The following is a 14,657-nucleotide window of genomic DNA, read 5'->3' on the forward strand; positions in this document are numbered from 1 at the left end:
CATGTAAACTCTCGCCAAAATCTTATCTTATTACTGCTACCTTGGTATAACTTCTCCAATCAGTCTTCCCTATAACTCATCTGGCTGTTTCATGCTAACTTCTCTATGTGTTATTATTCCATAGAACTGCCCTGTTGCTACATTTACCAGGCTCGATATGTAATTGTAACATAAAATGTTCATGTTTATATTTTGTCTAATGCCTTAACCCTTACAGGCTGTGCAGCAGTGCAGCTGGCGGCTGCTATCAGGGAGGGGAGGGAGGAGAGAGAGGCAGGCATTAGGGCTCCGGGGAAATCTTTAAACTGTTCTCTCTCGCTTCTCTCTCAATCCTTCCTCGATCATTTAAAGCCACTTCAGTACCGAGCAGAGCATCTGAGCTACAGCAGCCACCTATGCCAGCACTGATCTCTTACCAAGCTACTGCACCTCTCACCTCTGCAGACATGCTCATAGGATGCTAACCCCCTCACCCTCTAGCCAAACTGGCACTCTGTGGATACTCTTCGCAGGTTACCATGCCCGGGACTGTCTGTCTACTCACCATCCTCCTCCAATTATTCCGTGCATCGGAGGGAGAGGTATCTGCAGGTAATGTAACTTTATTCCTATTCCTCATCTATCCATCGTATATGCTCTGTCCCCATTCCACTGTGGAGAGAACTGCTGTGGTCGTGTTACCAATTTGGTATAATTAATAATTATAAGTATTTGTAATGCTAGATCATATAAAGTGACAGAATTAGGCAGTTCTGAGTTTCTATCTAATTTCCTCTAACTTGGCTGCAGAATATCAGGACGGATTTAGACAGTGCTGGGTTCTTCTGTTGTCCAGTGATCTGACTAGAATATCAGGACAGGGTTAGACAATGCTGGGTTCTTCTATTGTCCAGTGACCTCCTGACTGTAGAATATCAGGACAGGGTTAGACAGTGATGGGTTCTTCTGTTGTCCAGTGATCTGACTGTAGAATATCAGGACAGGGTTAGACAGTGATGGGTTCTTCTGTTGTCCAGTGATCTGACTGTAGAATATCAGGACAGGGTTAGACAGTGCTGGGTTCTTCTGTTGTCCAGTGATCTGACTGTAGAATATCAGGACAGGGTTAGACAGTGCTGGGTTCTTCTGTTGTCCAGTGACCTCCTGACTGTAGAATATCAGGACAGGGTTAGACAGTGCTGGGTTCTTCTGTTGTCCAGTGACCTCCTGACTGTAGAATATCAGGACAGGGTTAGACAGTTCCATTATGTTTACCATGCATTAACTTTGTTGTTTCGGATAATCAAGACACAAATTATATAAACCTATTATTTTGAGTTATGTTTTATCATTAGATTGCATAATCTAAAGACTGATGTATTAGATGTTGTTAATTAGTGAGTCCACAATTGCACAGCTTTCCTTTGTATATTTTGTGAAATCTATCTGATATGATTACGATTACTAGCGAGTCTTCGTCTGTATCGTGTATTGTATTTACTGGTATCGGGTGAATGGAGCCTGCAGTTTCAGCACCACTGTTCTGACATTTCAGAGGAAGTCTAATAGGAGATATACTGCAGCAAGGTGTTAGTGATGATGAAGTTAAGTCAGGATGGAATTAATAAAATACCTTTGGTCATGTTAATGGTATGAAAGAAAGTGCAGTGTAGGAGAGGTCTGACCCCTTCCCAGGGTAGAGTACCTCCAAGAGGCACTTAGGTGCGAGAGAATGGGGGGATCAGACTGAAACATGCCATAGGGGGAAGAAAAAGGGGGGCATAGACAAGTGTGCAGAAACAGGTAATGCAGAAAAAGGAGAGTAGTTATTGAAGAAAGAAGAGATATCAGCTGCCAAAGGTCTCAACAATAAACCGTATCTGGCTAGGGACCAGTGTAAGAACGCATATCTTCATGTCCGGATTACTGACCGGTTTAGCTTCAAAGCTTAACACTACTGTACTGTGATCACAGCTGTGCCGCGTGCGCGTGCCTGTGTCCCACACAGCTATTTCTGGGGTGTGGGAGTGTGAGGCACACTTGTGTTGGCTGCATACTCCGCAGTCCAAAGGAGTGTGCCAAATGTGCCCGTGTGTATCTAAAGCCAAAAGAATTTCTATAAACTCCAAAGAATGCACCTGCTGAGAGGTAGACGAATGCAGAGCATTTACACACTGATCCCAGGCAGGCGGCACTGCACAGCGCCGGCATCTAATAACTGACCTGCAGTGTGACATATATGTCCTGGCCACATTCCTGTCTATATCTAAGACGACCACCTGTTTCTTGACTATTGATGCTCAATATCAGCAATTATATAAGATATTCATGTTATACAGTAAGTATAACGCTCAAGGTACAATACATGGGGGGATGTGTGGAGTTAACTGGTGAAGCACTTTGTTCAAAAGTCATTATAACAAATCATAATGCCGTCCATAAGACAATGGAGAATGTTTTTTTTTTCATATAGAAATTGGAGAATTTTGGATTGCAGTTCGGTTTTCATACTTACCACTGTAGAGGTATGTACTATGGCAGCTTCCAGCTCCAAACCTTTCCAAGCAAAGAGCTGTCTAAATAGTGTTTTGTCTGTTTCCTTTGTGCAAGCATATTGCTTGCAAATTATATTGTGACACTGACTATATATACTCTAAAATTGAATACTCAACACTGTCAAATGAAAGAGAGAATTTGTATGTGGTTTTGTTTGACTGAAGAGTTATCTCATAGAAAAATTATCCAGTGTATCTAAAGTAATACAATGTATCATAAGTAACAGCAGTAGCTGTAAAGTTAAATTAGAGGCTTTCAGATCCAAAGAATGATTTCTTGTGAATGAGGGAACAGGTCCGATATGTACAATGAAACTTGTTTTTATCATGCTGCAGAGAGAATCCTGCCCCAGACAATGGGATGTCAGGGAATCTGTCTTGAAAACAAATGTAACTATTGTAGGATCAGATGTTTCTCGTAAGGGGACAAACTTACATCCCCTGGTGTCCTGTCTGTCAAATTATAGGGACAGTGTCCTGAAAATTCTGCTACTGTATATTAAACATGCTTTACAGAGTTGGTTTGCCTTTCCTGTGAAAATAATATATTCCTTTTAAAAGGTTCAAGTTTTACCGATTTAGCATTGGAATGAGACAGCGATGCAATTACTACCATTATAGCTTTCCGCCTTCAAATTAAATGAACTGTCAGTTTTCAGTATGTAGCAAACAATAGGTACAGTAGCTTTATTATCACTAATTAGCTGAAAGTGAATATGGGCCAGGCTAATTGAGTAATTTGAGGAAGCTTATCACCAAGTCAGACTTAATAGCAATCAGTGGACATACTATTGCCTACACACATACACACACTGTGAACTCAACATTTTATTTTGCAGCATTAATTATATTTCCTCACATTATCCTCCTGTGTGATGTCCAGTGCAGCTCTGTAATTCTGTGAAGAATAAATAGCACCTCTAGATACAAGTAGTTTGCTACTCTCTCCTTAGATAGATAGATAGATAGATAGATAGATAGATAGATAGATAGATAGATAGATAGACATGGATGAGTCACATTATTATGACACCTCCTACATTTGACATCAGCAGTGTGATACCCACAAAGTATGGTGCCCATACACTTGTGCGATGCCCCACGACGCAACATCTCGGGGCATCGCACCGGCAGTTCAGGTGCGATGAAATCGCTCCTGAACTGCCAAAGTGATTACCATGCGTTCATGCGATAGATCGCATGGTAATCACGTGATGCGCACATCACCACCGAGTGGGAGCAGCCCTGGTGGGTGCCCATCGCGTATTGCAGTGCGATATATTGCAAGTGTTTTTAAAAACACATGCGATCGCACTGCAATGCGATAAATATTAAGTGCAGCACATACTATCTTCAGATGCAAGATTCAACCGATGTGCCAATGCATTGCGTCGTAAAGTACCTAAAATGTGCATACAATCCTTCGATTTTTCTCACAGATGCGGTTGAAATCGAAGGATTGTACCTGATATCTCACAAGTGTATTGGCTACATAAGTCTTGCGCTGGCTTGGGGGGTATATAAGGTGTGCGATAGGTCGTCTGCACACATATCACTTGTTCCTGTCATGGGTAAAAGGCGCGATTTATCTGAGATGCAAAAAGGTATGATTATCGTCTTTCGGGCAAAAAAATGGCAGTATTTCTGAAATTGTGCAGTGTGTGAACTGTTCGTGTGCTGCTGTGATGTAGGTGTATCATGACTGGACAAATGCCATCATTGTGAATAACCGATGTGGAAACTGCAGAGCGCCACGTGCCAATTATGTGAGAGGTGAATGTCGGCTATGAAGGTGCGTGAACGCCGACCAACACGCTACAGTGGAGCAGCTTAAAGTCAAATGAACCTAGGAGCTACCAAACGTGTCTACAATGACAGTTCAGCAAACCCTGCTGCGTATGGGACTCTGAAGCGGTTAATCTATTACCTGGTGGTCATAATAACGTGACTTGACTGTGTGTGTGTGTGTGTGTGTGTGTGTGTGTGTGTGTGTGTGTGTGTGTGTGTGTGTGTGTGTGTGTGTGTGTGTGTGTGTGTATATATATATATATATATATATATATAGTATGTTTTTTGTGTGTGTGCGCGTGCGTACGTACGTACGCACGCACACACACACACAAAAACATACTATATTTGTGCCATGTATTTAGTGAAGGGGGCTTCTGGCCCATAAGGCTTCTTCAAGATAGGCGTTATCATGTAGCTGCTAATAGAATATATTGTAAGAGTTAATGTGGGAAACACTTCTGCTAACATAATGGGACAAATATAGAAGTTATAAAGAATTATTTTTCGATCTGCACATCACCTTCTTACAGGGTTAACCAAGTTCTCCAGAAATCCTGTTTCAAGTGCTCCTCACTGGTGAAATGTAAATACACACTGACAGACCCTGCAATATTTGATCAATTTCAACAAACACTTTGATATGGAGGAGAGAGACACAGATAGAAGGATGTGAAAGATCTAAACTGTGAGTCAGTGGACTGGGGAAGCCAACACAGCCTACAGGGTCCTTGCCAGACTCACAGACAGATTAACTATTCCTATTCCACAAGTACCTTTATCACGCTGAACAGACAGGGTTGATAATAATGATCCTTGCTGTGAGTGTGTGTTTCTGTAGGGTTAATTGATAAGATAAATGCAGTGAGCCAGACAGGTTTTGTTGAGCACATAGGACTGTAAAACTGTATTAAATATATATGTATTTGTTGTCTGCTGCCTCAAGATGCATGAAACGAAAGAATGTTATTACATTCTGAAGGAAATAAAGTAAAAAATGCATTTCTATTGATAATACTCAAGATATAACACCCAGTTTAATGTACTTCCTTCTTTTTATGGGAGCACAGTGAACTATGTTAGCCCAAATGTTCATTATGTGCTATATACATGTAGCTTACATCAGAGATCGATAATAAGGAAATCCCACAGGATAACTGCATGTGATCTGAATTTTATATTACTTAAAGTCACCAAGTCTACATTACCATTTGCACATATAGGCTAGCTTGCCAGTCTGACACATCCTCCTCTCTATCCATATGAAATGGGCAGAAAGGTATGAAACAATGAGCTGTGCCAAATACCTGGCAGTTTCACGTTCCCCTCCTGCATAAGCTTAGCAAGCATGGCAGTGCCAGACTTGTTCATAGAGATCCAAAAATGTGGTGCTTGGATAAAGACCATTTTTACTGCCAGTTTGCTACTGGCACCTGTGCTAGAGAAGAAGGTAAATTCATAAACAGTATAGGTGCTGACCATAAGGGGGCACTGTCAGCACACAAGGACTAAGATGTGTGGGTTTTCAAACCCGCTTCTTTTTAAGTTGATAAAATCTTTCAATTAAGGATCTTGTATAACTTGCCTGGCTCTCGCTTTGTAAATGTAACAAACGTTTAGTGCGTCACATCGGGGTGCTGCCTGTGACCGTGTCTGTGGACTGAGAAGAGCTGTTTTCAGTGAATAAGTGGATAAACACAATTACCTGTAATGTTGGCACTATAAAGACTTATTTTGATTGGATTAATAAAGGAAGCAGAAATATGAGGTTCACTTTGGTTGAGCCAACAACATAAAAATTATTAGTCTAGCACACATGCATTAAAATGGATACATTTTGGGATACATTTCCCTACTTCAAGAAAAAGCCACTTGTACAGTAACCTATTTAGTTCTAAAAAGTCCTATTTAAGACAGCAGAGGACATTTGGCTGAATATTATATAGAGGATGGCAGCTGCAGAAATACCAGGTACAGACTGGCAATATTTGTGCCAGTACAGATGAAACTGAGATTGGGATGTGGTTTGGAGCCCTGACCAACAGTTTGCACCATTTCATGCCCTTCAGCTGCCACCTTATTTAAGTCTTGGCTGGTATTTGACGAATGTTTAAAAATACAGACAGTGACAACAAGCTTGTTAATGACATGCAGCTGTGCGGTTGTGGTTTTTGGTGTTTTTTTTTTTTACATTAACCATTTAAGCTCGGGTTAGATTGTAAAGTGCTGTTGAGAAAGTCAATTCAGAGCAACAATCTATATTATAAATAGAAATATTTCTCTTTTGTAGAGGCTTACAAACTGGCAGCCGTATGTCTCATTGTATGCCCACAAAGGAACATATATGGCACTTACTTGATGGCAGCATTGTAACAGAATGTGGCCCATGAGCAAGTAAGTGTAGCCATAGAACGTTTGAAACATTTAAGTGCAGACAGACGCAGAACTTGTGTGTAGTGGACCCAGGTGCAAAAATATAAGTTGGTCCCACTCCGCCACATCAACTGAAGTTCACAATATGTCACAAAGCAGTGGATGACAGCGAGAGGCAAATGGTGATAGTGTAAGGCAGGGGGAGGCAGTAGGTGACAGGGAGAGACCTTGAGTGACAAGGCTACAAGCACAATGTTCTGCATGGTGTGGAGTACAGGGTGAATGTACCTTGGTTGGGACAGGAACACAGTGGCCTCTGCTCTGCCTGCAACTAGGGACCCCACCCCTTGAGCTGTCCTCAGTTTGACACTCAGTCAGGCAGACTCTAACAGTGCCAGTTACAATGGTTGTGAGCTGCATTTAATTCACAGTCAGCAGTGAATCAGAAATAAATGGACAACTGTTAATTAGAGGCAGTATGTGGCTGTGTTCGTCTGCACTGATAGGTGGCAGGACTCCTCTATCAGTCCGGCACACACCAAGTCAGCCCTGCCTCACTAAGAAAAAGGGGCAGGTCCCTCAGGCAGTTGGGCCCACCATGCTCTCTGCACTGGGCCATTAATCCGACATTGCTCAAAACTGTCTGGGGAGGGGGGGGGGGGGATAACTCATTGCTGGTCTAGGCAGCAGTGGACCCCTTAGTCATCAGGAGCCCCAGTGCAATGCACCTGCTGCATCAGTGGTAGTTATGCCTCTGAGTCATACTTGCCTACCTGACCCTCTCCATGAGGGAGAAAATGCTCTGTTCCTGGACTTTTCTGGTAATGTATGATTGCCATCACCTGTGGTGAGCTAGGTACTTGATAAGAAAGGTGTTTCACCACAGGTGATGGCAATCATACATTACCAGGAAAGTCCAGGAACAGAGCATTTTCTCCCTCATGGAGAGAGTCAGGTAGGCAAGTATGCTCTGAGTGCAGACAAAGGAAAGCTGATGTTGGTTAATCAGCTGTGTACTATTATTGAGGAAAGAATGCTGTTTTATTATAGCACAGTATTCTGGTTACATACCAAATCCCTGGCAGACAGTATACCAACCGTGGCATACACTGGAAATCCCAACACTTAAGGAGTTAGGTACCTAACCCTAATCCCTAACTCTACTAACCCTCCCTCCCCGAAGGCTAAACGTAACCCTCCCCCACCCGCAGCCTAACCCTAACCCTCCCATGGTGTGCCTAACCCCTTCTCCCCACAGCTTAACCCTAACCCTCCCCTGGGGTGCCTACCCTTCCCCGCCACAGCCTAAGCTTAACCTTCCCTCCCCCCATCCTAGCCCCCCTCCCCCGTGCAGCTTACCGGTCCTGTGTGGTGGCAGTTCCTCACTCCGGAACCCTGCGTTCGGGATACCGGTGCCGGTTTTGTAGTCCTTGTCAGGATTGCGGCATTGGGATTCCAATTAGAGTCGGGATTCCGGCGTCTGTATTCCAAGCACCAGGATTCTGAATGCCGGGATCCTAACCGCATCCCCAGTATTCACCAATGACATCATATGATTTATTTTGCTGTGAAAAAGTTTTTCTTGCATTTAGACATAAGCCAGGTTGAACATCCATTTTGCTTTAGGGAAAGGGTCAATCTGCACAATGAAATAGTTACTGTAGGTTGAATAAATGGTGGGGCTACTTACCAGGACAAGGCAATCTATTCAGCAGGGTTGATGATACTATTAGGCAAACCTAGGCGGCTGTCTAGAGTAGCAATAGCTAGGTTTACGTAAAACACTGAAGGACCTATTCATGATCCATTATGGGCCCATTTCTGCATGTATTTTGTAATGGCCAATTCATTATTAGGGGCCTGATGGGGACACCTAGTATTCTGAAAGTTTTCGGAGTTTGCTTGCAGGAACCAATGTCATCTTCAGATGGCATTGATTCCCGGAGCCCTGCTCTCTCCTGTGGGAAGGAGGCACCGGGGTTGTGAAGAGGAATCTCTGACCTACGGCTGTGTGCGTGCTGGAATTCAATTCAGGCATACTCACTGGGCAGACACGGCAATGGTAAGAAACACTGCTACAGTGGAACAGCTGTCCCCATACCACTGCAATACTGAATTCCTCTGGTAATTAAGGGCCTAATTCAGACCTGATTGCAGCAGCAAATTGCTAGCTAATGGACAAAACCATGGGGGTCATTCCGAGTTGTTCGCTCGCTAGCTGATTTTAGCAGCATTGCACACGCTAGGCCGCCGCCCTCTGGGAGTGTATCTTAGCTTAGCAGAATTGCGAATGAAAGATTAGCAGAATTGCGAATAGAAAATTCTTAGCAGTTTCTGAGTAGCTCCAGACTTACTCCTACACTGCGATCGGCCAGCCACTCCCCCGTTTCTCCAGACACTCCCGTGTTTTATTCTGGCACGCCTGCGTTTTTCTGCACACTCCCAGAAAACGGTCGGTTTCCACCCAGAAACACCCACTTCCTGTCAATCACACTCCGATCACTTCAACGATGAAAATTCTTAGTTCGGACGTGAGTAAATCTACTAAGTTTTGTGCTAAAATACTTAGCACATGCGCACTGCGTACCATGCGCATGCACATTTTTGCCTTAATCGCTCCGTTGCGAAAATCGTCAACGAGCGAACAACTCGGAATGACCTCCCATGTGCACTGCAGGGGAGGCAGATATAACATGTGCAGAGAGAGTTAGATTTGGGTGGGGTGTGTTCAAACGGAAATCTAAATTGCAGTGTAAAAACAAAGCAGCCAGTAATTACCCTGCACAGAAACAATATAACACACCCAAATCTAACTCTCTCTGCACATGTTATATCTGCCACACCTGCAATGCACATGGTTTTGCCAATTAGCTAACAAATTTTCTGCTGCGATCAGGTCTGAATGAGGCCCTAAGTATCCTCCACCACCCATATATCAGGAGGTCAGCCAGCCCTTGAATGAATGACATGGCACTCCCACACAGAGTAAGGTGCATACACAAGGTGAGATCCTTGCTATGCCCGATTTTGACTATGCAATTGCTCTTGAGCTTCCCCTGAGCCCAGACGCACCGATTTTGACTATCGGTACTTTCGATTTTGACTACAGATGGAGCCATGCCAGTCATGGCTCCGTCTGTGACTAGGCGCGCCCGCCTGGGCACACGGAGATGCTGTGAGCATCCCTGCCTGGACGGGCACGCGTGCCCGGACGGAGATGCTCCCCATTAATTTTAATGGTGGGTGTCTCCATCCGGGCACACGCGCGATCACCAGACAGATATGTTTACAATGGGAAGCGGCTCTGTGCATTTCCAGCGTGAATAGGCGGACGGATCGCCTAGTCATGCCGGGAGTGCATGCCTGCGATTAGGGGGAGTAAGACAACGGAGGCTCCATCTGTATGTACGATTTTGACTAATGGTGTGTACACATGGTGAGATTGCAGTTCGCAAAGGTGTTATGCCACTTGCGATCCCGATTCGATCCCGATGCGCGATCCCGCCAGGTCGGTATCGCAAGAAAAGATAGACTGTGCAGGCAAGTCAATCCTTGCTAGATCGGTGTACTATCTAGTTCATCTCACATGTCAATGACATCTCACATAAGCCAAAATCTCACATAAGCCAAAATCGTAAGCACACATAGTCCATATCTCAAGAAAAGTTAGTCAAAATCGGTGGTGCTGGGCTCCGGTGAGTTCAGGGGAAATCGCAAAGTGAAAATCGGGCATAGCAAGGATATCACCGTGTGTACACACCCGATGTGCCAATTTTGTCTATACTTTGTACTAGATAGTACACTAGATAGTCAAGATTGACTTGCCTGCACCGTCTGTCTAGCCTTGCGATACCGACCCCACGGGACCGCACATCGGGATCGAATCGGTATCACAAGCTGTCTAACACCTTGCGATTTCCACTAACTTTCCTTGCGATTTTGACTATTTAGTCAAAATCGAAAGGATATATCTCACCATGTGTACACAACACTGGAGCGGGGTGTGGTATACAGTATTTTGTCAACACTCATCTTGTTGACATGATCGTACTGTTGACAGTGACCATGTTGTCACTGATGAAATGTCAATATGGTTTAAATTAGAATGCCAAAAAAATGTCCCTGGTTGTCTAGTGGTGACTTACCTAGTACGGCAGGTCCAGCAGCTCCAACAGTGTCTTCTGATTCTGGAGGTGACTCCCTGATGGCTTCCTGCGGATCCTGAGGAGCTTTCAACAGTGATTATCATTAACCCTCCTCCTAGTGCCTAACCCTAACCCTCCCCTTCCGCATCCTAACCCTAAGTAGCTTTTACCTGTTTGATGGAAGACAGACAATAAAAGCAAGTGCCTGATTGATTGATTGATTGATTGATTGATTGATTGGTTGGTTGGCTTGGTGTACTGCAATTTTTGTGCAATAAGCAATTTCAGTAGAGGCGTCCTATTGCCTTCAATGTGTGGTACATGCATGTGGTAAACGGGGAAAGACAATCATTGAAATAATGCTCAGGGCTTACCGCTTAACATTTATCCACACAAAACTGTGACACAATAAGTCCCTCTACTTTCTCATTCCCTGCCCCTTTCAGGGTCCACACATTGGTAATAATGGGTGTTATATCAGTATCAAACATTGGGTCTTATTCAGACCTGGTCACTGCAGCGGCACCGAACGCAGGCTGAAGCCCTGTGCTGTGTGTGCACATGCAGCAGCCGCACTGTGCGTGCGCACAAAGGGGGTCATTCAGATCTGATCGCACTCTAGGTTTTTTCACTGCGCTGCGATAAGGTCAGAACTGCACATGCGTATGTACCGCAATGCGCAGGCGCATCATACAAGTACAAAGCGGATCGCTGCCCAGCGATGGATTGTACGAAGAATCCATTCGCACAGCCGATCGCAAGGAGATTGACAGGAAGAAGGCGTTTATGGGTGTCAACTAATCATTTTCTGGGAGTGTTTGGGAAAACGCAGTCGTGTCCAAGCGTTTGCAGGGCGGGTGTCTGACGTCAATTCCGGCCCCGAACAGGCTGAAGTGATCGCAGCGGCTGAGTAAGTCCTGTCCATCTCAGAAACTGCACAAAAGTTTTTTGTACCAGCCGGCTGCACATGCGAACGCACACTTGCAAAGCGAAAAATACACTTCCCTATGGTTGGCGACTATCTGCTTGCAGCAGTGCAAAAAACCCCTAGTGAGCGATCAGGTCTGAATGTCCCCCAAAGTGAGATGCAAAGGCATGTCACTGGTGCGATCGCCTCTGTCGGCGGCATTGTGGGCGGTCTTGCAGCGGCGTTTTTGAGGTGCAGTCCGGACAACACAGGCATGTCCGGACCATTTGCGGGTCGGGCCGCGGCAGCTGCATGATGTCACATGCAGCCGCTGTGGCCAAAATATATGGAGGGTAGCGGCTGCCTAAGCAGGGAGCTACTTGGCAGGTGGGAAAGCATTGGCGCTGTGCGATGCTTTCGCACTTCTGTGGGGGGGGGGGCTGGCATGCGGGGCGTCCACCCGTGTGTCAGAGATTTTTGGCCTAACTCAGACATGACCGCTCGCTAGCGGTTTTTGTAGCGCTGCGATCAGGTCAGAACTGCGCATGCATATGCACCGCAATGCGCAGGCGCATCGCACAGGTACAAAGCGGATTGCCGCTCAGCGATGGTTTTGTGCGAAGAATCCATTTGCATGGGCGATCACAAGGAGATTGACAGGAAGAAAACGTTTGTGGGTGGTAACTGACCGTTTTCTGGGAGTGTTTGGAAAAACGCAGGCGTGTCCATGCGTTTGCAGGGAGGGTGTCTGACGTCAATTCTGGTCCCGGACAGGCTGAAGTGTTCGCAACGGTTGAGTAAGTCCTGGGCTACTCAGGGACTGCACAAGATCCGTTCGTACAGCTCTGCACATGCGTTCACACACTTGCAAAGCGAAAATACAGTCCCCTATGGGCGTCGACTATCTGTTCACAGCAGTGCAAAAAAACCCTAGCAAGCGATCAGGTCGGAATTAGGCCCTTTGATCATAGATGTGCGTTTTTATGCACATCTACGATCAGGTCTGAATTAGGGCCCTCATTCCGAGTTGTTCGCTCGCAAGGCGAATGTAGCAGAGTTACACACGCTAAGCCGCCGCCTACTGGGAGTGAATCTTAGCTTCTTAAAATTGCGACCGACGTACGCGCAATATTGCGATTACAAACGAGTTAGCAGTTTCAGAGTAGCTCCAGACTTACTCTGCCTGTGCGATCATTTCAGTGCTTGTCGTTCCTGGTTGACGTCACAAACACACCCAGCGTTCGCCCAGGCACTCCCACCGTTTCCCCGGCCACTCCTGCGTTTTTTCCGGAAACGGTAGCGTTTTCAGCCACACGCCCCTGAAACGCCGTGTATCCGCCCAGTAACACCCATTTCCTGTCAATCACATTACGATCGCCGGAGCGAAGAAAAAGCCGTGAGTAAAAATACTTTCTTCATAGTAAAGTTACTTGGCGCAGTCGCAGTGCGAACATTGCGCATGCGTACTAAGCGGATTTTCACTGCGATGCGATGAAAAATACCGAGCGAACAACTCGGAATGAGGGCCTAGGCCCATAGTTTCAGTCTGCCGGTAGTTGCAAGTAACTGACACAAGCATTGAGATTTTGCACTACAGAGCATTTTCTAAACTGCCTGCTCACATCCCAGCAAGGGGCCATACTTTAATGGGTTTCTTAATTATACACAGAAGAATTAATCTAATTGACCTGAACATTTATTATCACAAGGGAAATCCTTGGAAATGGAGTAGTATCTGGTTTTAAATAGTGGTATTCTGTTTATATTACGGATAATATGATTACAATCATTTTTTAAATATTAAGACCCATTTCCTCTCTTTTTGTTAAGCTGCGCCATAAAACATAATCTTTCCATGATGCACCAATGTAACCTAGGATTACTTTAAATGACAGCCTTCGATCCCTGTAATGATGTTACTCACTGTTCTTGTTGGGAACCTTTCGCCTGTATGAGATGCCGGGAATGTGGTGTTAATGTGCCCCAAGTTATTGATGTTTGCAGCTGTTCTTCTCCAGTGGCAAGTTGGACATCACTTCAGATACAGTTTTAAACCTCACCCTGTCTAATAAGAACTCCCATTGCTTCTAGCTTTGTTTTCCTACTATACATGAAAACAAAAGCAGTTTATATCATACCCACTGCGGCGCAATGGTTTGTATGTTGACTGACGCCTGTACACATGATGCAGTTGCCGTCTCTAAATGTACTGCTTATAAATGAAGTATTTTGGCAAATGTAGAGGATAACACTATGAAATATACATGTATTGATTTCTAATCTCATAGGATTCAAAAACTGACATTCTCTGCTCACCTAGTTACAACCTAACAAAGGTTTAATCAGTCCCTCCACACCGCTGATGCCCTGGGCAAGGTCTATTTACTGCTGTCTTCCCCAAAGTTTCCTGCAAAGCACCTGCCAGAGCAAAAAAACAGAAGCAAAGGCTGATATCGAAGGGATGCAGGCTGCTTAGCCCCCGAAGCTGATACAAAAGATGCATTGGCAATTTGTGTGACAGTGTAGCTAATGGGGGCCTATGACTTTGAAAAAGTATTTTCAGCGTCCAGATTTGATCCTTCTTTACCTGTTGTGAATATAGGGACTAATTAAAGGTCATTTTCATCTTAATTCCAAAATAACATAAATTGAGCTTTTGATGTGCTTCCTCCCTTGACTAAGAGTTAATTTGTTGAAGTTATTCATTGGTAATGAATGTTATGCAAGCTTTCTGGATTTATTTTCATTGTCACTTGACCACTAAGTGGCAGTGCTCTAGTGAAGTTTATTGATGAAACCTTAATATGCTTCAGTGACTCAGTGACCCAAAAGCGATATCACCCTAATTAGGCTCTCTGTACAAATAAGCTTCTGTCCATATCATTTACTAAAAAGGTACAGGACTGAGAA

General features: G+C 44.7%; 1 protein-coding gene across 8 annotated transcripts in view; it reads left to right on the forward strand.

Annotated features, from left to right (window-relative positions):
- The first annotated feature begins 258 nt into the window (after nucleotides 1-258).
- Nucleotides 259-14,657, forward strand: part of PTPRT (protein tyrosine phosphatase receptor type T) — a 458,515-nt gene continuing 444,116 nt past the window's right edge. For 3 of the 8 annotated variants that reach the window (XM_063960271.1, XM_063960272.1, XM_063960273.1), the window contains exon 1: nucleotides 261-591. In XM_063960271.1, coding sequence (XP_063816341.1) covers nucleotides 519-591 — 73 coding nt within the window. In that variant the 5' untranslated portion in view covers nucleotides 261-518. Of the gene's footprint in view, nucleotides 592-14,657 lie in introns of all 8 variants that reach the window. The other 5 variants (XM_063960274.1, XM_063960275.1, XM_063960278.1 and 2 more) reach the window with 3 other exon arrangements.

This window comes from Pseudophryne corroboree, chromosome 3, assembly GCF_028390025.1.
Source record: "Pseudophryne corroboree isolate aPseCor3 chromosome 3, aPseCor3.hap2, whole genome shotgun sequence".
NCBI lineage: Eukaryota > Metazoa > Chordata > Amphibia > Anura > Myobatrachidae > Pseudophryne > Pseudophryne corroboree.